The 25,493-nt window shown below is 39.5% G+C and overlaps 1 protein-coding gene and 1 long non-coding RNA gene across 7 annotated transcripts in view; one reads left to right on the top strand and one right to left on the bottom strand.

Annotated features, from left to right (window-relative positions):
- Positions 1-410: 410 nt before the first annotated feature.
- Positions 411-8,689, top strand: LOC147582467 (uncharacterized). The gene is made up of 2 exons (XR_015249157.1): positions 411-2,382; positions 6,988-8,689. It is a non-coding gene; the product is annotated as an uncharacterized LOC147582467 (long non-coding RNA).
- LOC147582466 (uncharacterized) overlaps positions 7,353-25,493 on the bottom strand; it is a 65,878-nt gene continuing 47,737 nt past the window's right edge. For 3 of the 6 annotated variants that reach the window (XR_015249150.1, XR_015249149.1, XR_015249151.1), the window contains 2 exons: positions 10,676-10,873; positions 7,353-8,024 (listed from right to left, as the gene is read on the bottom strand). Coding sequence is in view for 1 of the 6 variants with exons in the window: in XM_086700987.1 (XP_086557113.1) it covers positions 7,964-8,024 (61 nt within the window). In the remaining 5 variants the exon portion in view is untranslated. Of the gene's footprint in view, positions 8,025-10,675; positions 10,874-22,760; positions 23,228-25,493 lie in introns of those variants that run through there. The other 3 variants (XR_015249152.1, XR_015249153.1, XM_086700987.1) reach the window with 3 other exon arrangements.

Here is a 25,493-nt window from a genome sequence, read left to right as displayed (position 1 = left end):
AGGGGCCATTTAGATACATTACAGAATGATAATGACGGAGCCCCAGTCAGGAAGCCAGAGGAACCTGTATTTTTAAATTCAGGTTTTTAAAAAGCACCTGTTTTAAGGTGGTGGAGGGAGAGAGGATGTGGTGGGTGGACAGGGCAGATTAAGAGAAGCAGAGAAGCAGGCCCATGGCCTCTACTAAGGGCACTGTGTCGTGGAGTGGAGGACCTAGTCTAGAAGGAAAAAAAGCATCAAGGAGCTTGGATCGCCATTCTCACAGTTGGCATGCTTCTAAATATGGGGATAAAATCCTGCTGAAGATTCAATTTTTGTTCAAGAGTATAATTTTTTGAAGAAGGAAACTCCAGGGCCTTCTATGGTGGTGTCTCCCTTCATTTTTTTTTATGAGAAAATTAATATTTAAATTGACTTGTCCTCATCACTGCCTTTAGGATAGAGTCATTCATGGAATGACAGGACTAGCACTGAGTCACTTGGGTATTGATAACCCTACACACAATCACTTTCAGAATTGCTGTGCCTTTATGCTTTCAGAAAGTTGGCCTCATTCTCTGAAGCTCAAGTCCTGTTGATCATAATTGCTTCTGACTTAAAATTACCTATAGTCACCATAAGATGCCTCCTGGGGACAAAAGAGAAATAAATACCATAAATATCTGACAATAGGTATTAACAATAAACCCACTTAAAGATTAACTGACATTAGACTAAGACGAAGCTGCAGATCTATATATGAATAAATATAAAATGTACTTATTGTGCTGGGATAATTATAATTAATACTAAAATAAAATTTATGGCCAGTATACTGAAGTATAAATGATGAAGATCTGCGAACTTTTAATCAAGGAAAAATAGAATTAGCTGAATGGTGAGATGGATTGTAGTTATTTCACCACCTGTTCCAAAAGCAAATTCTATATGCAAATATTTTAAAACCAAATTGGTGGTGTTTCTGAAACACGTTGGAAAGTTACGGCTATGGGTTGAAGACCGTCCACTGTGCTAGGTGTGTTCGGACAGACAATACCTCTTAGGCACCTTCTGCATCTCAGAGGTGCAGGGTGCGAAATTCCAGGTCCTCAAAATGCACTTTCTGGATAGTGAGACCCCTAAGTGTGGCCATGAATAATCTCGGTTTTATTGGCTGAATTCTAATATCAAAATTACATTAAAATTTTAGTGGCTGAGCTGGACCTTGTAGACCAGAAACACTGGCTTCCAAAATTTGAGATTTAATTTCTAAAATTTTAAGCCATGCATGCTCAGAAGAAAGTCTATAAAATGTACCTGAAGTTGGAAGTGAACGCCACGTGGGACATTTAAGTGGAGAAAGAGATTGTTTTTAAACAAGATTTTAAATTCAAGTAACTAGCTAATTTGGTCTGAAGTCAATTACAGGTGATCAAAGATGGAAGTTTGTTATTCGGCAGCTTTCAAATGAATAGCTTTAGTCAACAAATACAATTCGAAAACATTTTCATGTGTAGGTATTAAAAGGCATAAACCTTTGGCTAGTACCATGTAGCCATTGAAATGGCCATAACAAACGGCACCTTTAATTTGCCAAGTAATTTCAGATTCTTGGTCAAAAAGAATCTCTCTTGCTTGAACTTTACTTCTCTGGACTGTACATATATCAGAGATGTGATCATTGAAACTCTAAAAGATTATTTGTTTCTTTTAGTAGCATAGCAGAAAATTAATGGCGTGGGGGAGGGGGAAGTGACAACTTAAGTTGATGCTTGATAGCTGTTTACTTATAAATGTGTGTCCAGATTTCAGTGTCCTGTAAAAGAAAGGGAAAATAAAGAAACCAAAGCATTCATGTGGCTTTTATGCAACTTAGGACACATGGAAGAAAGTGCTTAGAAGGCTAGTGAAATATTTACTAAACAAATCATTTACATTAAACTTTTGTATATGCAAAACCCAGAGCACCTACAAAAAGAGAAACAACTTTAGCCATAAGGAATATTTCGGCATCAAAATGGTTAATAGTATTATAGCTTCAAAAGAGCCTATTGGCTCACCCTCAAGGATGCCCTGCAGTTGTTGTGAAAGTCATCAGATGAAGCTAGCCTTCTCAGCTAGCCTTTAGATTTGTCTGCTAACAGTAAAAATACTATAATAAATCGGTAACATATGTTGCCAGGCAAGGAAAAGTGATATAAATAAAGAGACTAGGAGACCCAAACCAAGTACAATGTGAAAAGAATTTAACTTTCAATCTATGCATTGGCTAATTATCATTTGAAAAGTAATTTGAAAGTGTTACAGTTATTTGCTTATATTCTTCCTCATTTTTCTTTTTTTCTCTTCAGATTGCATTCTTACCCAAATACTCTTCGTGATTGCCTGCTTTGCGGCTTTGGGGTAAGTCCCAGTTTTCCACAACCTTAAGGAAAAAAAAATGCATAACATAAAAGATGCCAAAAAGACTTATGTGTCCTGATGTGCGGGTTTTGTGAAATATACATGGGTTTGTTTTTTTGGGGGTGGGGGGTGGCGGGGAACGATGCTGGTAATGAAATAAAGAGAAGGGGTTTGTTTCTGCAAGGATCAAGAGTGTGTGAAAGTGTGCATTGCAAACGAGGCTCCCATCAAGAAAGCCACCTCTGGAATGGAAATGACAAAGCTTGGAACACACACAATCAATTATTTTCACTAGCATTTAAAATATAGAAAACAAAATCTGCTTTGGGAATTGACTGAATATTTTATTTAGCTTTTTTATTGAGACATCCTTTGAAAAATGGCATAATATAAATAGTTTTACAAAGCAACAATATAATCAATCTCTAAACTAGAATATAAATCAAGGATTTCATTAACTGCTAGTAGCCAGTTTAAATTGTAGTCTTGTCCATAATGTCTATCTATCTATGTATGTCCAAGTTATATTAAAAACCTTTAAATGGCTTTGTAATATCAGCTACATCTAGCTATTATAATAATTAATGGTACTGTTTTATAAATCAATACATGTATTCTTGATAAATTCATATCCAGTTAATGGTGTAATTTAAATAAAAAATTAATGTAATAAAGGACATACAGAAACAGGCAGGAAATCTTTAAAGGTTAAGAGACAAATTTGTCTAAATTCATTTTTAAGCCGTTTTGAAAAAGTTTATACTTAAAATCAGCTGAGATTTACCTTGTTTCTGTAAAACTAATTTTGCTGTGTCTGTTGGTATCCAGTAATGAATCTGTGCATTATTTTCTTTTTTAACTGTTAAGTTTTAATTACATACTTATGATACTATGAGATATGTTACTACCGTTATACTCTTTTGCAATTATTGAATATTCTTTAAAAAAATAGAACAAAACTAAAAATCTCAAGCCAGTAATTTATTTTTAATACATGAATGAAATGTAAATGCTCTCTCTCTATTTTTTATATCTATAAGCGAACGGTTCTGAGAATCTCCAAAGCTATATACAAATTTTATTTAAGGTGAAAAAGGACTGATTAGCTCAATAAATTTGCATGCGCAAAAGCGCAGCGTTTTTACTGCTTTCACTGAATGAACATCCTAGGAATTTGAGAAAGAAAAGAAAAATGCTTTGAAGAGTCTGCAATGTATTTTAACGCTGCACACGGGTGGAGAAACATGTTACAAAGAGAAGAGTGTATTATTGTTCTGATTTAAAAAATACATACCAAAGGCATCTTAAGGAATAACAGGATCTAGAAAAACAACTGGATGTTGTATGTTATCAAATACAATCTTAAATCTTTCCAAATAAAATTTCATTTGGTTTATAGAGTAAGCATTTTACACGAGATATCTTTCAGAATTATGCAGACCAGTCTGCCCTGCCATTCTCCGTGACATGGTGCAGAAATGTTACTTTAATCCACTGAGCTTTTTCTGACATTTTTCTTAACATTGCTGAGCCTTATTTAGAGCAGCAAAGGAGACGTGTGCAGTTTCCTTTGACACTGATGGGTGTTTCAAAATGTTACGAGAGAGAGAGAGAGAGAGAGAGAGAGAGAGAGAGAGAGACAGAGACGGAGAGAGAGCGCGAGAGAGAAAAGATTTGCTGCCAGTCACTTTATCAATAGAGCTACAGGAGCAATTACTATTTGTTAAAAGTTTACATTTCAAATGAAGCTAAATTTTAAAGAAGGCTCATCCTTTTAAAAGCCTGCTGCTTGGAAGAGGGGGGAAGAGAATGCACGGTAGTGATCACATGTTAAAGTGCGCTCAAGTACTGGAACCATTTAAAATGTATTGTGTTTTTAGACGAAGCCTACAGCAAAACCACTCCTAAGAGGCTTAATTTAGGTTTTATAGGAGGAACATAAAAAAGACCAGGTTACAGCAACACGCTGAAATATGGGGTACATTTTAAATATCTTCATTTAAAAACGTATGTTTATTTTCCCTCCTGGGATCACTAACATGTGTCTCGACAGAGAAAGCAAGGACATGCTACATTCTTAAAAATTATCTGTTAAAGGGATCACATTCCAAGACAGGTTTGAACATTTTTATTACTACCAATAACCTCTTAATTATGTCACTGCCTTCCACTTGTTAATCAGGGACATTCAACATGGTTAACCAGTGAGCGGTTGCCTTTCGTCGACTTCATTATTATTAGGAATTAAAAACTCATTCTATTCCCATCATCATGTTTTTGCATCTATGATTTTAGCACTGCTAGAAACTTACCTGCTTTAAATACAGAACACCTAAGAAAAGGTCTAGATGCCCATAACAATGTTGTTAATTACTTCTAGGTGCAGCTCATGGAAAGCTTTAAGAGATGGATAATTTTCCTTTTCCTGTCTTGCCCCCCTCCCCCAACCCCGCTGCCTCCCCCACATCTCCCACAATTCCTGTTTGAACCAATTTTAGGTTCCTTGTGCAGCCACCAGCGTCTGAGATACTCAGAGACTTTTTTCAGAGAGCACGGTGTAAGTGGAGTAAATAAAATCATGTTTCACTGCTGCTTTATCAACCCTCCTAGGTAGTTTTCTTGCCAGCCAACCTGCACTGTTAAGACCCAGAAAATTATGCAATAGTGACTTCTTTGAGGTTCTCTAATCAGATGATGGCCAGTGTTAGGAGGGGAAGGGCCCAAGGCAATGTTGCTGGCACTTAATGCTGGGCTTGGTCATTACTTGTCTGGTAGAGACCAATAAACAGATGATTACTATCCTATAAGGAGCCAATATTTTACATTTATCCTAGTTATATCTTTTCTTTTCAACGTCTTGTAACAGAAAGTATTTGTCAAGATCTATGAGGAATAACCTCACAGGCCCCTTAAAAATAAGAATTTTCCTAGCGTGAAATGATGTTTTTTTGTGCAATGGTGAGAATGATTTTGGTTTTTATAAGAGCAAAGGTTTGATTACTTTAAAGTAGTTCTCTTTCAGATGTGGACAGTCCCAGACCCCATCCCCCACTCCCATGTCCCCCTCTCTCCTCTATGACAGGTTCACAGGCTGCAACCAAGGGGTTTTAAAATGCAAATATTTATATTGGAGCTCTGGCAATAACAGAGTCGTTTTGCTTCCTCTGTTAGCCTGTGATAATTGATGCTTCATACCTGGAACTACGTTTCATTTATCTCTTTACACATAAAGATATTACATAAATAAAAGATAATTTATGGAAAGGAAACAGCCATTTGAAATAATAATCCTAAATTTGACTGTATAATCTAAAAGGCTTTAAGAGTCAAAGATGCAGATTTCTACAGTTTTAAAGAAAACTTGATCGCACCTGGGAAATTTGTGCATTTTTGCACACTTACTGAATTTGAATGCCTGCGTGGGTCAAAAACAAAAAAGAGGGATAAAAGGAAGGCAGGAGAGAAAAGGTGTGGATTTCACATGTGCTTTAAACTAATGCATTCGCCCACATGTCCACAGACTTCTTGTTACAATTTTATTGACTTTTTCTTTATATCCGAAAATAATTTCTAAATAGCTAATGCAAATTGCAAAATAGTGAGTCTTCTGAAGGGCCTTTTCTTCCCGGGGATCCTCATCTTAGAATGAACAGAGGTATTCCCAGAACCGGACCCTGATCTCACAACCTCATACAAAGCCAGGCAATTCTTGAGCCAAACAAACAAAGGGTGTGTAAGCGATTTCATTTATTTTGATAATCCTCCTCTTGCACAGGAGCATCTTGCTGTCTTTGTCAAAGTGAATGACAACAATTTGGCTAACTCTCTCTGAGCCGCGCTCAACAGTGACAGGCAAATTATCAGAGGCCCTGCACTTCTTATTATCAGAGGAGAAGCCATCAGGGGGACGCATGGAGGATACCTCTCCCTTGTCACTATTTGTCAGTGGGACAAGGGCCACTGCTATGGGTAGCTGACAGGTAATTTCAACAATAACAATTACTCCTATTACTGGTGTCATAAACAATTCGCCCAAGGCATGACAATAGCAAAGCTTTATAATTCAATGCCATATAAATAAATGCCAGCAGGTAACAAGTAATTTAGCTCCAATCAAGCTTTCACCCCGGCATTAATATTGTTATTGCAAGAAAATAGAAAATTGAAAAAACTCGATATGTTAATGAATTAAGAGAGGTTCAAGGGCTAGACAGAGGGGTTGAAAAAGGGAAACCAAAATTATTATGGGATCATATTTGGTGCCATCCTGAGGGCCAAAGAGCAGCATCATTACTGTCAGATAAGAAGGGGGACCAGAGATGCTGTTGCCCTCCACTTCAGACCTGGGAAAAATGTGACATGGCCTTTCAAAATCCCCTTTCTCTGATTTCTGAAGACTGTAAGTAGAAATATGAGAACGTGTCTATAATGCAGCATTTCACTGGTTTTTTTCTTCCCACCTGAAATATTTCATATGCAGCAGAGGCATGAGTATCAAAGGAACATTTCCGCCTGTTTAAGAAAATCGCATCAGCACCTACTTCCTTTACATTAAGTCTTGTAACAGAAACTGTTTTAACAAGCCTATTTTTATCTTTGGTGAAGGTAATGCCGAAAACCCCTCTTTGCTCTCCAGCAGTCCACCTTTTGGAAGTAGACTAGAGGACACGGTCCAATCTTCCTCCATAAAACTTCCCGATGAAACGAATCTGCAATTTCAGTATTTGTCCAGCAAGACAATGTGCCATCATGGTGACAGCAGTAAAAGAATTTGAAAATCTCTAATTAGGAGAGCTGCGGAGCAATTAACGCATGTCAAATTTTACTTCATCAAGTGCCACTCTAATTTTCCTCTAAAAATTAATGGATTTTTTTTTTCTTTTGGTATGTGTGTGTGTCCCCTTAAGGCAATGTTGATTCAAATCTGCTCAAGATGCAGTGTTGCACAGCTAAGCATCTTCTTGATTACAATCCGCCACCCTTCTAACTGCGCTCATTCTCACTGCCACGGATACTTTGTCAACAGTCAAATTACACCACGCTGATAACAATGCATAATGGTGTTCCTCCTTTGAGGCCCCTGGCAGGAGATGAGGTTCATAAAAATGTGATGTTTTCTTCTCAACTGTTTCTGAAGGAAGTTTGTATGACCAGGTCATAGTCAGGCGTTAATTTTTTGAAATTAATTTGTTAATTTCAAGAAAGGGAAGATAATGATAGAATATGAAAATACCTCACTGAAAAAACATCAGAGGAAGAATGAGGAATTGAGAATATCTGTGGCCAAAGTTTTGCTTAAACACTTTGTTCGGAGACATTTTCAAGAGCACTACTCTTGGTAAAATACCAGAGTTTTTTTTTTTTTTTTTTTTTTCTTTACTTATGAGCTATAAACATTGGAAGCCTCTCTTGAACAGACAGTATTTAGATTGTGAGAGAAGTTTGTTTAACTGCCATATTTGCCAGAATCTTCAAAACATCACAGGACACAGAAGATAAATGACTCTTTTTTTTTTTTTTTTTTTAGGGTCAGGACTGTATCTTCCAGATAAATGTTGATTCATTTTAACTATTTTTTATCCTACTTGCTTGTTGCCGATTCGTGTGCTTGAGTCATCAGCACATATGAGGATTGTTTCTCACTGGAAAATGAGAGAAACAGCAATTAGATGATTTTACATTCGGTGTAAAATCATTTAGAGATCAGTCAGATTTCATATTTCTAAAACAACCAGATCCAAAACAAAAATGGACATTTAGCGTTAAACAAAATGCTAAATGAATCTCTTTGCAGATTCTTTCAGGGAATGGAGACCATTCACATGGATTGACATGCCAATTTTCTCATCGTGTAAGTATATTTCTGATCGGTTTCTTTAATCCGATTTATTTAGTAAAAAAAAGAAAATCTAAATTCATGGTGTATACGCTTCCTTTTGTCTTTTAATTCACAGGTTGAATGTGGTCTTTTCATTTACCTACAACTAACTCAAAAATCTTACATTTGATATTTTGAGGTTTGTATTTCCAAATATTAAAAACCTCTTCCCTTCCTTATGGCCCCTCCCCAGCATGTTCTGAAGTGGTCTCTTTCAGACAAAAGAGAATGACATCCCCCTTTCAACTAGAAATGTTGGATTCCCTAAACCAACTGGGGGTAAACTGGAAGTTTTGCAATTAGATTCACACAAGCTGAATATGTTCATTATCTCCAGACATTCTCCTTCGAACTTTACAAATATAACACTACTGAGTTTAGAGTTTCCTGTGGCTTGTTTACAAATAAAGGTATCTTGATAAAAACCAAGCCCTGTGTATTTCTGAAAAACAAAAAAACCATGCAACAATCTCATATGAAAACACTACAAAAGGATTGTGAAGGGAAATTTAAAAGGAGAAAACTTGATTATATAATGCAATCCAGCAGTAATCAATTTTACCTTCAATATCTTGCTTTTGTTTTCAAAATGCTAAATAAACAATACATAATGCATCCCTCATCAGCCAAACCATGGAGGCTCTGTGCTCAAATAACAGGAAACATATTCAATTTTCCTAACAGAAGACAGTTCATTAAGCTGTGCCACATCAAATAAAACTTTAATTTCTCCAGCATCAGAGTCGCAATGAAAGCAATTGAAGAAGATGAGCCATATGGTACTTCTATCAGCAAACACATATTGCTCATTCCCCCAAAGTTTTCTAATTCTGCTCCCCAGACCTGTGTAATATAGATAATGTGCTCCGAGAGCAGCAACCATGAGCTATCCAGTGTATGCTTCTAATACTGTATTTAATGGGAAATAATGAATCATAAAAGCCTGGAGAAGACGGCTTTTGCTAACCTAAATCTCAGCTGTAATTTCATTGTTCTGTGCCTAAGATGCTGTTCGCCCTTTCCAAACAACAGCAGTTGAACATAATTATGCTGCTTCAAACCTGGGCTTGGAAAAGCATCCCTAATATAACCAAGTTTCTATTAACTCCTGAAATCCTGAATTTAATGATGCACTGATGCAGACATTGATAGAACCGAGCATGTGTCATTTTAAAACCCAAATAAGCATTTTTCTCCTTCTTCTTTTGGTCAGACTGCTCAATGCATTTATGTTCCCTCCTCCACCCCCTTCTCCACCCCCCCACCCCCATGCAACAGGAGTGGCATGATTAAAAATGAGGAGATTTTCTTGTTATTAGCAAATTTGACATTTGCCTGATGAAATGCACATAAAATGTGAAAGCTACACAGTACTCAGAAGAAATGTCTCTACTCCAGTGCAAGCAACCGAGATGAAATAATTTAGGCAAAGGAAATGTAAAGACCCTCGTACATCTCTACCGCAGAATGCTAGGATTGTATTATAAATGAAAGAACCAAATCTTGCCGAGCTTTTAGGGCAATAGTGTTTTGACACATGTGAAGTGTATAGATAGTGTTTCTTCTCTCACCTTCACCGCTTTGATTATTAACCTAAACGTAATACGTATGCTCGAACGCAGCAATTTCCGTGTCATGGTCCAGCCTGTCTCTGGCAAGATCCTGGGGCTGGGGCTTAATTCCTTTTTAGAGGAAAAATGTTCCTTTTTCCCCCAAATAGGTTGATGATTTTAGCTCTTCCATTTTTAAAGCTCATCAAATCAATATTTTACCAACACAATGCTAATTTAAAACACTATCAAATAACACTGCGGATACATATTGAAAACATATTTTAATGGTTTTGTTTGTTTTGGCATCGTATGAACCAAGGACGATTAAATTAAAAAGAGACTTTTAAAAGTTAGAGATTGCCTTTTGAAAGCTTATTAAAATCAGCATGTTCCATGCCTGTCTCTGAATTAGCTCTACACACTTGATTGCCATCATTAAAACGAGTTGTTTGGGTGCTGCTCCGTGATGGTTCAAACCCTTCCTCAAAGCCGATTCTTACTAGTTATTAACTTGAAATCTCCTTCCATTGAAATAAAAAAAAAAAAGTCATTCTAGCCAGTGGAGGGAACAGTCACCGAAAAGTGAAATAGCATAGCGAGACAGCAACGTTAAACCCCGAAAAGACCAACAGGTAAAATAACTACAGCAACATCTAAAACACACTCAGAAAAAAAAAAAAAAAAATCACAACAACAACAGAGAAGCAGTCCATTGATTATATTTCATGAATGCCTTAAAACAAATGTTTAAACAGTTTTCTGAAACAGTGCAGAAAACCTCTGCATGCTCCACTGGGTTGCAATGACAATGGTCTATTGCAATGTAAAACACGCTGGAGGATAAAAAGGTGCTTTTTGTTACCATTTTATCAAAGCTGTTCATCTTCGAGCTGCAGGCAGCATTTTGCTGGAATTGCAGATATTTCTCTGTCCAGGCTCCTTTGTTTGTGCATCTCATTTGCATATATTTATCTCCAGCTGAGGGTGCTTTCTGCTCATTAAGGCCTCCCTTCACATTATTTCATAAGCCAGCTGCTAAGAGGGATTTCACCTGTGGTGACTGAGAAAAGAGGGGTGAAAAACTAAATTCTTCATAAAAAGGAAATCTTCTGAGTCTCTTCCCCTATAAATGGGCACCATTTGTGTTAAACAGCCTCTTGTCATGATAGATGCCTCCAGAGGTCAGGGGTTAAAGTTGATTTGAAGGTCAGCAGTAAAACAACAGACAAACCAGACGCCAAACTGGTTCCTTAGCTGTCGGTGGGAGCTGTGGTACAAACAGGTCTTGAACCTTTTTCAACCTCTAATAAAACAGGGGATGAATCTGAAGTGGATCAACCAGGCCCCTGAGGCAGCAGCACAGAAAAACACAAATAATATCAATATCAGGCAGCCACAGGAAACAATGGGGCATTTCTCCGTTCTACGTGCATGCTGCTATTGTTTCAAGGGCTGGGGAATTAATTCCACTTATTTATTTAAGGCGTGTCAACTCACTGCCTAAACCTGTTTCAGTGTCAAGATGAATAAAACTTTTATGGCTCATAAAATAGAGCCATTCATCTCAATGTTCTTTGTGGTGCGTGTTTTTTTTTTTTTTTTTCTGGCATACTGAGCTAGGCCTCTGCTCCTAAATGGTTACATCTGAACCCACTGTTGCTATGATCCACACCATATTAGAGAAAAAATTATTTCACCAGCAAATGGATCTCAACAGAAATGACAAGGAAAGGATTTTAGCTGTGATGTAATTGTCCCAAAATTCCTCCTAAATATGCCTCATGTGATTGCATCTGTTTTGAGCATGCGTTATTTACAAAGCAGAAGTTTCATTATTTTAAAGAAAAGTTCAGACACAATAGCAATAAAATATTAGTTTCCTAGACTATTATGTATTTCATTTTACTTTAGAAATGCAACCTGGTTAGGGTAGTCCTTCCCATTCATCTTTTTTTTTTTTTTTTTTTTTTTTGCCCAAGTTTTCACTGTTACATAGTCGGCTTGCACCCAGGTAATAATCAATAGTTACCCAAGTAATAATCAAATACCTTCTTTAGCTCCAGTGCTTTGACTATTATGTGTAATTTTTCAACATTAAATGCCAAACATCAATGGAAAGGAAAATGCATCGAAGTGCCTTTTGTGTGAGTTTTTTCAAAGTTCAGTTTTAGAATTTACTTTGGATATCTGACTGGTGATTTTAATAATCATAGAGAACATTAGAATTATATGAGATAACAAACACGTTAACATTCATGAAGTGCCACACACAGTGCTAAGTACATGCATTTTCTCATGCAGTTATTAGTGATAATTCAGTCCAAATCACAGAAACCTATGTAGAGTGGGCTGTAAGAATAACCCTCTTCATTACCCAGAGCATAACTTAGTTAAAGCAAAAAATTCCAATCAAACAGTATCATCATTCCTGCAGATGCGTTAATAGGTAACATCACGGAAGAATGATTGAAAAGACATCAAAAGTGATGATGAGCAGAAAGACACAGTTTGAGGACATTTCACAAATTCTCCAATCACAGCAGCTTAATTCATGTCTGTGATAGCCCTTTGCTCCATCCCAGTGTAAACTGATTTGTAGAGGAGTCACTTACTCTGTTGTCCCAGTCGCTTTGCTCTTGAGGGCCTCCCACGAATATGATACTTTACTTAGGATGCCATAGTATTTCTAATTTAGTCGGCTTGTGGGTCAGTTTTTCCACGTGAACTCAAGTTTTTCAGCAAGTAAATTATTTGGGAATAGCCCAAACACAAGTTGTGCCTTCACATTTTGCCCGGGCACAAAGATGTGGCCCTGGGGAAGGAGGGGCAGTTTTTGGGCGCCAAAGGCTGCTCAGGATTCGACCGCTCTGTACTTCCTATTTGAACTGGTGTGTGTGCCAGCGGCTTTGCACAGGGATGGCCCATTTACCAGGCGGCCCTGTCTGAAAATGGAATTGCTTTCAAGTGGCCACCAGGCGCTGAGAAAAATATTTCAACTCAAAATTGATTGGGTTTTGGTAATCTATGGCAATGTGTTCTCATTTAAGCACGGAGTGGGAGATTTTTCTTCTCTAACCAATTACAGTGTAAAAAATGCAAGCAGCCCTGCTTCGCACAAGGAGTGCAACTTGTGGTTGGAGACATTTTCCAACTTATTAAATGTTGTTTATATCCTCATTTTTGTAGACTCTCTGTCTTCCCAAAGCATTTTATCGCTCCCTCTGTATCTGACGTATCCATTTTCTTTCGGACCTTCCACATTAAATCCAACCCCACTCCTATCCACCCCCTCCCCCCACCCAGCCTAGAACCTCCAAGCAGCCAGACTAAAGCAAAAATACACAATTGACTCCCCCTAACGTCTGCACCCATATCTCTGGGTTTTCTTGCTAATCTAATCGCTAATTCTTAAGCTTGGCCAAATAGTTAAAAATGTTAAGTGCTAGCAAAGCCTTTTACCTCCCCCTCCTATCTGTCTCTGTTTATGGAATGGGCCCAGTTTCCTCCTCTTCTCTTTCAGCCCAGGGTCCTCAGGTCAGAACACTGTAAATACACACAGCCCTGGCCCGACCCATAAATCTGAGCAAAGGGCAGGCTTATATATTCAGATAAGCGTGGGTGAGGGCGGGGGCATGGAAGGCGCGAGGACCAGTGGAATCTGATGCTCCACAGCCGTGTTCAGAAAAGAGAACTAAAAAGGCCAAACATCTTTAGTGGGGAAGGAAGAAAGATTTTTGTCTCAAAATATCTCTCCTTATTTCTAATAGAAGAGGTTGGCACTTCTTTTCTCTTATTTCTTTTTTTCACTTTTTCTACATTGCTTATCTTCATATCCTTACCAAACATATTATCTTAGACACAAACAAATTAAACAATAAATTTCATTTATTTTGTATGTCCTTTTTTTCCTCTTCAGTGTGTTTGTGTTTTGAACTTTGTGGTGTGTGTGTGTGTGTGTGTGTGTGAGAGAGAGAGAGAGAGAGATGTGAATTGGAGTCATTTTACCAGAAATTCTTTTCTACTGTAATTTTTCAAACCCAAGGTCTTTGACTTAAATAACCATGTTGTTAGTCACCACATTGAATCCCAAAGAAAAACATGTCTGACGAAGTTGGAAATGACAAAGTGATAAATAAATGGCTACGAATCCTTCAGTCTTCAAGGCTTCTACTTTATTCCCAAGTCCAAATCTTTTCTGCTGGATTTTTAAATCTCAAAAATTGTCTGTGACTCCTGAAAGACCGTCCTCCGTGGGAGATGTGGCCCTTGTGAACATGGATATTGTCACAATAGACAATCCTGGGCAAAGGGTGCCTGGGTGGCCCTGTCGGTCTGATTTTGGCTCAGTTCACGATCTCCCTTGTTCGTGAGTTCGAGCCCTGCGTGTGGCTTGCTGCTCTGCCCCCCGTCCCCTGCTCCTCCCCACCAGTTCTCTCTCTCTCTCAAAAAACAAATAAACTAAAAACCAATCCTGAGCAAGGTGACCATGGCTGACAATGTACTTTCTATCACTCCTGTCCCAATTCTCCATTATATGCAATGAAATGCACCACGAATTTGCCTGTCATTTAAGACACTAGGAAAATGTGGCTCTTGATTTGTTTTCAATCAATATTTTTATATTTTATCACATAAACATATATGTCATCCTTAGCTGATTTTTCCAGGTTTTTCTTTTGGCTAATAGAGAACTGGTTTTTCAAAAAAAGGCCAACTCAGTTTCCTCAAAAGAGCTTCTTGAGTGGAAAAATTAGTGAAAATTCCATATTAGGTAGGAGAATTTTATGGGAAAAATTATCAAGAGAGTAATTGGGCTGGCAGCCCAGAGCTTTTTCTATAGCCTCCTCTTTAACAAACCCTTTAAATAATAATGATGACAACCATTACATTACCATTACTTGGGAACTTACCTTTGGAAAGCAATTGTACTAGGTGCTTTAGATACATATTACTTTTAATCCTACAACAAGGTGGCAAATTAAATATTGGCAGTCTTTATTTATAACTGAAAATCTCCGGTTTGAAAAGTGAAGAAACTTGTCCCAGAACATGCATCTAAGGCCAGAATTTGAGCGCGAGACTGGCCCCAGAGCTGTTTCTTCTGAGTTGCTTCTTGGGGGCTCAGGTTCTCTGTCTTCATGGTGAGGATCTTGCGTGGAATGGTGTCTCTTTAGTGGTACTCTGTGTCTGGGTTGGTTTTCTCCAGCCCACGCCCTTCCTGACGCCTGGGCCTGGTGTCTTCCACAGTCCCGGCATCTCGGCTTACCTCTCCCAGTCCTTCTGGGCCACACGACTGACGCTAGACTCATTGGTCCCTCACCTGACCTACTTCTCCTCTGTGATACACCTGCTGTTTAACTGGGAGCACTGTCACTCCACACAGCATTCTGGGCTGAGGGCTTTCTGCCTGCCTCCACTCTCTCCCACCTCATCTACCTCGATGGCCACCCAAGCCTGGCAGAGCAGAGACGGGTGCAGGGGTGTTATATTCCCACCCGCTGGGTGTGAATCCTGGCTCCTGTTTGCCAGCTGTTTGCAGCCCTGGAGAAGTGACTTTACTCCTCTGTGCCCTGATGTTCTCATCTGTAAAATGGGGCTGGAAATATCACTTATTTTATAAGGTAGCCTAGTTCAGACTCCTGGTTTTGCTTGACTGAACTATAGCCGGGCTCTCCCTTCTGTAATCCAGCCTCCTTGCTTCACCAGAGTTATCATTATAAAGTAATAAACATGATTCTCCTCTGCTTAAAACTCTTTAAGACTCCCTGTTACCCTCAAGTCCAACCACTTAGGCAAATGCCCTGCCGATTGGTCTTTTCCATCATGTCCCCCTAAGCAATTTGCACTCTGGCAGCAAAAAATTATACAGGTGATACTCTCATATGCCTCCAGACTTTTGACGTGCTGTGCTCTTGCCCTTCCCTGCCTTTCCCACCTGGTGAGTACACTTATCTTGCATGGTTCAGTTCAAGTCACCTGTTTTTTAGGGCAGCGTAAATGGAGTTGGTCACTTCTAGAGTACATTCCCCTGTTTGAGAACCTCAGATGTTGAATGGCCATTATATGCACTGTAATTATTTGTCTCCCGCTAGTGTGGACCCCTGTGGGCAGAGATACTGTCTTTTTCAACCTGGTATCTTTTGTTCGAGAGGTTTACATATAGGTTAGATTTAGACTAATATATAAAATATCATTCTCCACTCCTAAAAAAAGTGACTTAAAGTACATGAGAATGACATGCCTGTGGATGCTAACTAGTTGAATTAACTCTTGTTAGCTTTAGATGTGTTAAAGACAGTGAACTTGTAACAAAATTAAATTAAAAACTCAAGCGCAGTTATATTGTTCTTACCACCTCTGAGATGAAACCGTCATGTTTTTTTCCTAATACACTAGTACATGTTACAATTTTCTGACACCTTAAGAAAATCTGATAATGGAAATTCTTTAGAACATCACTGAGGTCTCTCTATTTGATACAATGTTTCTTTAGAAAAGGAGCCAATTTTTTCCCCCTTATTTGCCTTTGCCCGAAGCATAGTATTTCATGGGAGGCAGTGTATTAGTGAGTAGGATCATAGGCTCTGGAGCCAGAATGCCTGGGTTTGAATCCTGGTGCTGCCACTTAAAAGCTATTGTAACTATTGGCTCATTGTCTCGGAGCCTGTCTTCTCATCTGTAAAACGGGTATCATAGGAACATCTACCACAGGCAGTGGTTGCGAGGCTCCAATGAGTTAATGTATCTATGAGCTTAGACGAGTTATAGTAGGTGACTTCGAGTAGATGCTCGGTAAATGTGCCCTATGACTTGGTGTTTACAAGAGAGCCATCTGGAACCCTGGTAGGAAGGCAAGGGGTATTTCATCATCAGGGAACAGTGGAAAGAGATGGGAGAGACTTGAGGGGTCGTGAGGGTGGGCCCATTCACCGGTGCAAGGATGAGCTATCCATTCAGAGGTCATTCCAACACGTAAGCAAGTTAGCAGTGCATTTCGTCATTTTATACATGGAGTTAAATCTAGGAGCAAAGCTCAGTTTTTAAAACTGTTTTGTAATGTTTATTTTGAGAGAGAGAGATCAGGGGACAGGCACAGAGAGAGCAAGAGAGAGAATCCCAAGCAGGCTCTATGCTGTCAGCCCAGAGCCCGACCCAGGGCTTGAGCTCACAAACCTGAGCCGAAATCAAGAGTTGGATGCTTAACCGACTGAGCCATGCCAGTGCCCCATAAAGCCTAGTTTTAATGTAGCGCTTAGGGTGGCTGGCTCTAGAACTGTCCTGCCTGGGTTTGAATCCCAGCTCCACGACATGCTGGTTGTGTAACCTTGGGCAAGTGTTTTCATTTCCATAACTTCCAAGTTTTCTCATTTGGCAAGTGAAGGGAAAAAGGAATAAAGTTTACCTTCCACCTGTTGTGAGCATTAAAGTGAAAACAAAATCACACAACAGGCTTATCACAGTGCTTATTACATAGTAAGTGCTTAGTAGGCATTAACTACTACTTTCTTGTTGGAAGTACTCTTGAAATATTTTTACTACACAATGTGATTCAAAAACTTACTTTATTGTAAACTATATCATGCCTATGGAAGAGTGTAAAAACATTTCTGCGGATTAAAAACAATAGGGTGAACACCTATATTCTCAGCACCCCAGACTAAAAACTAGAACACTGCCAGTATCTTAGAGTTCCCTGTAAGCCTTCCTAAGCACATTCCTGTCCCTCCCCTCAGGAGGTTACTGCTCTCCTGACCTTTGGATCATTATATACTTGCTTCACTTCATCATTTCAGTTCTTATAAGTGGACCTCTTCATCATACGTTACTTGTTTTTATCTTTCAGGAATTTTATATTAATGGATTGTAGTATAATATATTCTGTGTCTTGCTTTTTGCATTCAACAGATGCAACTAACTGTAGTGAGGTGGGCAGCTCTTGTCCATTCAGTGTCACTGCTGTATAGCATTTTATTATATCAATACCCCACCATTTATTTTATTTTATTTTTTCTATTACGGGAATCTGGACTGTTATTGATTGATTGCTATTGCAAGCACTGCTGCCCAGAACATTCTTCTACATGAGCCCTGGTGGACACACGAAAGACTGAAAGGCTCTAGTAAGTCAAAACCAGGACTAGAGTTGCTCAGTTGTAGGATATTCAGATATCCAAATTTACCACGTAATGGTAAACTCTTTTCTTTTTTAAATTTTTTAATGTTTATTTATTTTTGAGACAGAGAGAGAGAGAGAGAGAGAGAGAGACTGCAAGCAGGGGGAGGGGCAGAGAGAGAGGGACACAGAATCCGAAGCAGGCTCCAGGCTCTGGGCTGTCAGCACAGAGCCCAACACGGGGCTCGAACCCACAAACTGTGAGATCATGGCCTGAGCCAAAGTCGGTCGCTTAACTGACTGAGCCACTCGGGCACCCCTAAACTCTTTTGTAAGTAGAGGCACATGAAGACAGTTTTGACAAAAGATTATTGCATACACATTTTGGGTCCTCACAAAAATTGCTCTATGTGGTAGTCAGTCTCCAAGATTTTTTGGTTTCACCATAAAACCCAAATGACCTGGTATTCACACCTTCGTGTGGTCCTCTCCCACACTGTACTGAGGTTAGCCTGTGTGACCAAGAGAAGAGAGTAAAAGTGATGATATGGTTAAGTTACACAAGACTGTAGCTTCTGTTTGGGGTATCTTCTATCTTTATGTCTCTTTTGGATCTCTCATTCTGGGGGAAGCAGTTGTCATGTCATGAGGACCTCTTTGGAGAGGCCCACAAGGTGAGAAACCAAGGCCTCCACCCAACAGCCAGCAAGGAACTGTGGTCTGCCAACTACAATTTTAGTGAGCTTAGAAGTGAATTTGAGACACTAACTGCTGGTTGATAGCCTGGCAAGAACCTCGTGAGACACCTCCAACCAGAATTGCCCAGTAGTCTGTACCTGGACACCTGGCCCACACAAATTGTGGGAGACTATACATGTTAATCTAAGCTAAGTTTGGGGATATTTTGTTACACAGCAAATAGAACTAATACATATTCTAGTAAAGAAGCAAAAACTTTAAGCTCCCTTAAAGAATTTATGAAATAAAGCAGGATATCAAAACAAATAGATTGAAGTACTTACAAATGTAGGTGTTATTAGTTGGTCGTGTGAAAAACACCATAAAGGTGGGAAACCAAAGATGATTTGTCATTCATAACCTGTAAAAACATGTATCAGTGTCTTCAAACTTTTTCCTTGATCTTGATTTATGACTATTGAGTCCTTTAGATGTTTATATAAGCTATTCTTTTTTTTTTTTTTTTTTTCAACGTTTATTTATTTTTCTTGGGACAGAGAGAGACAGAGCATGAACAGGGGAGGGGCAGAGAGAGAGGGAGACACAGAATCGGAAACAGGTTCCAAGCTCTGAGCCATCAGCCCAGAGCCTGACGTGGGGCTCAAACTCACGGACCGCGAGATCGTGACCTGGCTGAAGTCGGACGCTTAACCAACTGCGCCACCGAGGCGCCCCTATATAAGCTATTCTTAATGTAAAACATTCATTATAACATAATAGTAAAAAAATAGAAGTCATCTAAATATACAGAAATAAGAAACATTGCTAAGTGATATATTCACTTGATAGAGTATTATAGTCATGAAAAAAAATTTTTTTAAAATAATGACATGGGGCACCTGCGTGGCTCAGTCGGTTGAGCATCTGATTCTTGATTTTGGCTCTGGTCATGATCTCACAGTTCGTGAGTTCAAGCCCTACCTCTGGCTTTGCTCTGACTGTGGAGTCTGCTTGGGATTCTCTTTCTCCTTCTCTCTCTGTCTCTGTCTCTCTCTCAAAGTAAGTAAGTAAATAAATAAATAAATAAATAAACAAACATAGGGGCGCCTGGGTGGCTCAGTTGGTTAGGCGACCGACTTCGGCTCAGGTCATGATCTCACAGTTTGCAAGTCCGAGCCCTGTGTCGGGCTCTGTGCTGACAGCTCAGAGCCTGGAGCCTACTTCAGATTCTGTGTCTTCCCCTTTCTCTACCTCTCCCCTGCTCACACTTTGTGTCTCTCTGTCTCTCAACAATAAATAAACATTAAAAAAAATAAACATAAATAAATAAATACATAAACATAGGGGCGCCTGGGTGGCTCAGTTGGTTAGGCGGCCGACTTCGGCTCAGGTCATGATTTTGCAGTTTGCAAGTTCCAGCCCCGTGTTGGGCTCTGTGCTGACAGCTCAGAGCCTGGAGCCTACTTCAGATTCTGTGTCTCTTCCTCTCTCTACCTCTCCCCTGCTCACACTCTGTGTCTCTCTGTCTCTCAATAATAAACGTTAAAAAAAGGTAAACATTAAAAAAAAAAGTAATGACATGCTTCCAAAACACTGTTAAATGAAAAGCTCAGGATACACTACAATGAGGATAAAACCAACTATACAGGGACTTAACAGTAAAAGTGGGCATTTCTCAGCTGGATTATGTGGGATTTTGTTTTCTTTATTAAACTTTTTCTGGACTTTAAGTTCTAACAAGCATGTGTTATTATTTTATTACTAGGAAACGTATTTAACACATGGAAAAATTATTCTTGATTAACTTTTAGCACTGCAAAGAAACGAGAACTATAATTTTTTCCTTCACATTGGAAAAACATACTCTACCAAACAGACACCAATAACAGAACATCTGCAAAGGTTCTGGTTGTTGCTTCAGGTTGGTTTCCATCTAAATCATCTTGGTCTTTAGACATAATCATGATTTTCTATTTTGTTATAATTGCTGATGCTTTTGATTTTTCTCAGACAAATGAATGTAATCTGTCGTTTTGTTGACATCAGAGGTTCTGGGGAAGGAATCAGAGGATAAATTTATGGAATCTCTAAAATTTCATGTGACTCCAGCTTATATTCTTTGGTTTCTGCCCATGAAGAGAGCTGGAAGGAGTTAGATGAGATCTCATGGTCGGGGGCAGGGGGCGGGGGGCAACATGGAGGTGAGAGCTGCCTGAGATCTTTTTAAATTCAGAAGGGTGTTTATCCAATGGTGTCTTCATTAGGTCGAATGGGGTCTATGGCCATAGCCTGAAAAATGATGCCTTGTGACAGAATAAATCTGAAAATTTATTTTGATATTCAAAATATTTTTATCTATTTAAAATATCTTAAAACTTAGCGTAGGAATACACTAAAAATATATTTTCTTTTTAGAATTCCCTTTATAAAAACATTTTTGGCCATTAAATAAAACTTGGAAAAGACCTTGAAATGCAAGATTTAACTGCAAAGAGTTAACTGAAGTCCCACCACTTAGGCAGAACTGCTCCAACAGTTTGATGTGTTTTCCTGGTATTTACACTCTCTTTATGCATTTCCATTGCATTCTGGGCTTCTATCTTTTATGCTTTATTGTTACTGCATCTTCTCATGAGGACTAACCATCCTTTTCTCAGTCTAGAGCACAGTATTTAACAAACACTTGTCGAATGGCTAAGTTGTTTGGACAATACAAGCAAAAGAGAAGATCTGTGAGTAATAATTGAAGCTCCAGGATTCGGCAGAAAGACATCATGGCTTCTAGGTTTCTTTGAACCATAGTACTGGATCGCATTTGCTTCCCAAAAGAAGGAATTATTTTGTTTTATCATGTACAAAATACTGATCACAAATATTTCAGGCGATAAGAAAAAAATATTACCAGTTACGGCAAGTGCTGGAAATTTATAATTTGGTGACTTCATAAAGATCTAATCAATCCAATATCACGTTCCCAAGCATTATTTTACTAAGCACTCCATTTATAGGGAATCTTGTAGCCAGAATTTATTGTTTGTTTAGATTTTTCCAATGCCCTCATCACTGAGGTCCTTGGTTGCATGTGTAGAAGATTAAGAGATACAATAAACTCTGAAGAATAGACCGAGCGACACATACTAGATGTAGGCCAAACTAAATAAATATGTCTATTTCTAAGTCCTGGAGTTCAGCAAGAATAAAAACAAATTCGTACATGTAAAATAAGTAAAATTTTCATAAGGAAGATACTTCAGCCTTAAATTGATTTGAATTTGCCCAAGTAAGCAATTGTTTAATCTTTAAACCAGTACTCATAACTATTTATATCTTACAATTACACTTTTCAAAACAATATGGGCCACAAGGAAGTACAACCAAGAAATTATAAATTCCCCAAGGTATAGATTAAGGACAAGGCATTTCTTTCTAACTCAGAACAAATGATTTTAACAATCCTGTTCGAATCGGCTGTTAGGAAGTTGACAAGAACAAAACACAGCTAAATGCAATTCCTCCTAATGTCAGGTTAAAAGCCAAACTCCCCATGTTCAATCTCTAGGTGTATGATGGTGGCTGACTTGCTCAATCTCTTTGTGCCTCAGTTTCCTCACCTATAAGGTGGGACAATAATAGTATCCATCTCAATGTGTTGCCGCGAGAATCCCGAGTTAATGCGTGTTAAGTTCTAAGAACAATGACTGCACATGGTAAGTGGTACATAATTATGAGCTGCAATTATTATTAGAAAGTGAAACAAACCACTTGCCTGTTGTCATCTTTATATTTGGTGAGAGAACGCCTTGGTCCAGCTCTCCAGCTTTGATCCTTCACTCATTCTTTTTTTTGTTTTGTTTTGTTTTTAAGTTTATGTATTTATTTTGAGAGAGTCAGGGAGAGTGCGAGTGAGGGAAGGGCAGAGACAGGGAGAATCCCAAGCAGGCTTCATATGGTCAGTATGCAGAGCCTGATGAGGGCCTTGAACCTGTGAAACTGCAAGATCATGACGCGAGCCGAAATCAAGAGTTGGACACTCAACCGACTGAGCCACTGAAGTGTTCTAGTCTCACTCATTCTTATCTTAGTTTCCTCCTTCCCTCCTTTACAAGAATGCTTCCCTTGTTCCCCTGTTGACCAGATCCCATCTTTTTCGACTTACCACTTATAAGGTAGAATGCTACAATATGCTGCTAGGGCCAGAATGGCTCAAGGCTCATTCCTTTGGGAATTCGTCTTTGTATTTCCTGACATTCTAGAATGAGGCATGGTGCTTGAGAAGACCCAATATGCTTAAGAAATCTGTAAGAAAATGTAAGTGATTTCTTAAAATGCTTCTCTTCTTAAAGTAAACCTCTTCAAATTTGTTGTTGTTACAGAGTGCAGGTGACTGAGTACCTCATTAGGCTATTATTTCAAAATGGAGAATAAAACAAAAATTTTCTGTGTGAGGATCATCGTCGACATGTCTGTGCATGAAGAAACCAAATATAGTTTTTCTTTCCTGGGAGATCTGACGTGAGAAACCAGTTGTCCATTTCACTGCCTCTTCACTTGTGGCCACCTCCGTGGTGACAGCCCACGGTGGACAGAGAATGACAGGTACATCAGGAGCTGACACCCTGGCGTTCTGCCCACGATTGCAGATTGTATTACGTGGACCAGTCACTTTTGTTCTCAAGCCTCAGCTGTCATGGCTACCTTATGCCAGCTGTACAATGATGCCTGCATCGAAGCAGGGACCTGGTCTAGGTGGCAGTGTGATGTCCCACCCAATTCTTAGGTGCATGACTCAGTTCGCTTACTTTACTGGGAGGGCATTGTAACCTCTCCTATCAGTTGCAAAATCTTTAACATCCAGCAACAAAGAAATGTGCTGTGGACTGTCTTCTGGATTTTGTGCCTTCATATATAGGACTGCAAAGCCTATTAAAGAAGAACATTTCGGGGCGCCTGGGTGGCGCAGTCGGTTGGGCGTCCGACTTCAGCCAGGTCACGGTCTCGCGGTCTGTGAGTTCGAGCCCCGCATCAGGCTCTGGGCTGATGGCTCGGAGCCTGGAGCCTGTTTCCGATTCTGTGTCTCCCTCTCTCTCTGCCCCTCCCCCGTTCATGCTCTGTCTCTCTCTGTCCCAAAAATAAATTAAAAAAAACGTTGAAAAAAAATTAAAAAAAAAAAAAAAGAAGAAGAACATTTCTCTCCTCCCACCAAGGTCCTAGGTATCTTTTTAAATGCCATTTGGATCATGTTACTTCTCTGCATAAAATCTTTCAATTGCTCTTCCTTGTGTATGGGATAATAACAACAGTATTTGCGGGGCACCCATGACCGTTTGTGGTGGGTCCCTGGGTCCACTGCCCCCATGGGTACCCTGGCCTCTGACCCTAACAAGATTGACGTTCCTCTTGTTTGCCATCCTCTTTCTTCCCCATGCCTTGCTCTTCAATGGACCATTTCCTCTGAAGTTAAGGTGCTTCTTTGCCTTCTCTGCTTCTTATACATTCAGCTGAGGCATCTTGTCCTCTAAGAAGCCTGTTATGAACCTCCAAGGCCCTTGTGATGGCCCTCTTCTGTGCCCATCTGACCCTCATTCCTTCCCATGGCAGCCTTAACTGTGCTGCGTTGTGTTGGCCTTTTGTGGTTTGTCTTGCCCACTAGTCTGGAAGCTTTTGAAGACAGGGACTGGACCTTTCATTTTGGCAGTTTCTGCACTCAATCCAGAGCCTAGTACATGGGTAACAGGGTCAACATGTGTTTACCAAACAAGTAAATGAAGAAAGCCTACATTTGACAAGATCTCCTGTATGATAATTAGGGATACCATAAACCTAGAGATTATAATTAGGTTGATATATGGCTGGTAGAAAACTGTCTCTAAAGAACTTAGAGCAGGCCTAAATCAGACAATAAATGTGTGATGATTTATAAGAAGGAGGAAGGGTGTGAGCTGAGAAGCAGAGGCTACCGAACCTGAGTGCGATTTCTTCAACAGGTCACACCCAAATGATTCAGCTCTGAAACCAATCAGGTATAAAATTCTGCTTTTTGTACTAAGAAGTTCATTAAACTAATGCAAGTTGTGGGAGGAGAACTTATCTGAAAGTGACTCAAAATGAGCCACTATTTATTGAGCACCTGCTATCTCTTGGGCTTTTTCATTGGATGCTCTAAATTCATAGCCTCATTTAATTCAACCTTCACAATATCTCTATGAAGCAGGTAAAAATAGCCTTATTTTGTGAACAAGAAGACTGAGGCTAAGGAGGATTGATCAATGTGCCACAGGCCACACTGCTTTGAACAGACAGCACTGACTGGGCTGTTCCAAAGGCCGTGAATCAAAGGAGGAGCACCTCAGTTATTCTGTACTGAGTGCTGATTTTAAGGTGCTTAAATCAGCTAGATTTACAAGCTAGAATACATTCTGAGAGGCGAAGCCGTTGAGGATTTAGAGGTGATAATTAGTCACATCTTCATCTGTTCCAATTTCTGAATCAACCGAGGAATATGCAAAGAAGTCAGATAGATATCCAGATGTCAGGGGTGCCTGGGTGGCCCAGTCAGCTGAGCGTCTGACTCTTGATTTCGGCTCAGGTCACGATCCCAGGGTCATGGGAATCCTGTCTGTTTAACCCAACCAAACCAAGTGCCAAGTGCAGCTTCCAGAACCACAGCCCTCAGCCTGGAAGGGGCCTGCCCCCGGAGCTCACCACAGGCAGGAAGAAGTCGGACTCGGCAGACAGGCGATTCTAAAGTAGAAGGTCTTGTGTGGACTTAGCCTCAAATGTTCAGTGAAGCCTCCTGGATTCATCACTCAAGCCAACCAGTCAGTGTGACTCTACATCTCTTCAGAGAAACGTAAAGCCAAAGAGCCAAGTCTTTGCCCCTTCACAGGCC

The sequence above is a fragment of the Puma concolor genome, chromosome A3 (genome assembly GCF_028749965.1).
Source record: "Puma concolor isolate L17-30 chromosome A3, mPumCon1.1.hap2, whole genome shotgun sequence".
Taxonomy (NCBI): Eukaryota; Metazoa; Chordata; class Mammalia; order Carnivora; family Felidae; genus Puma; species Puma concolor.
Note: the sequence above shows the minus strand (reverse complement) of the source record. Positions and strands in the feature narration are given on the sequence as shown.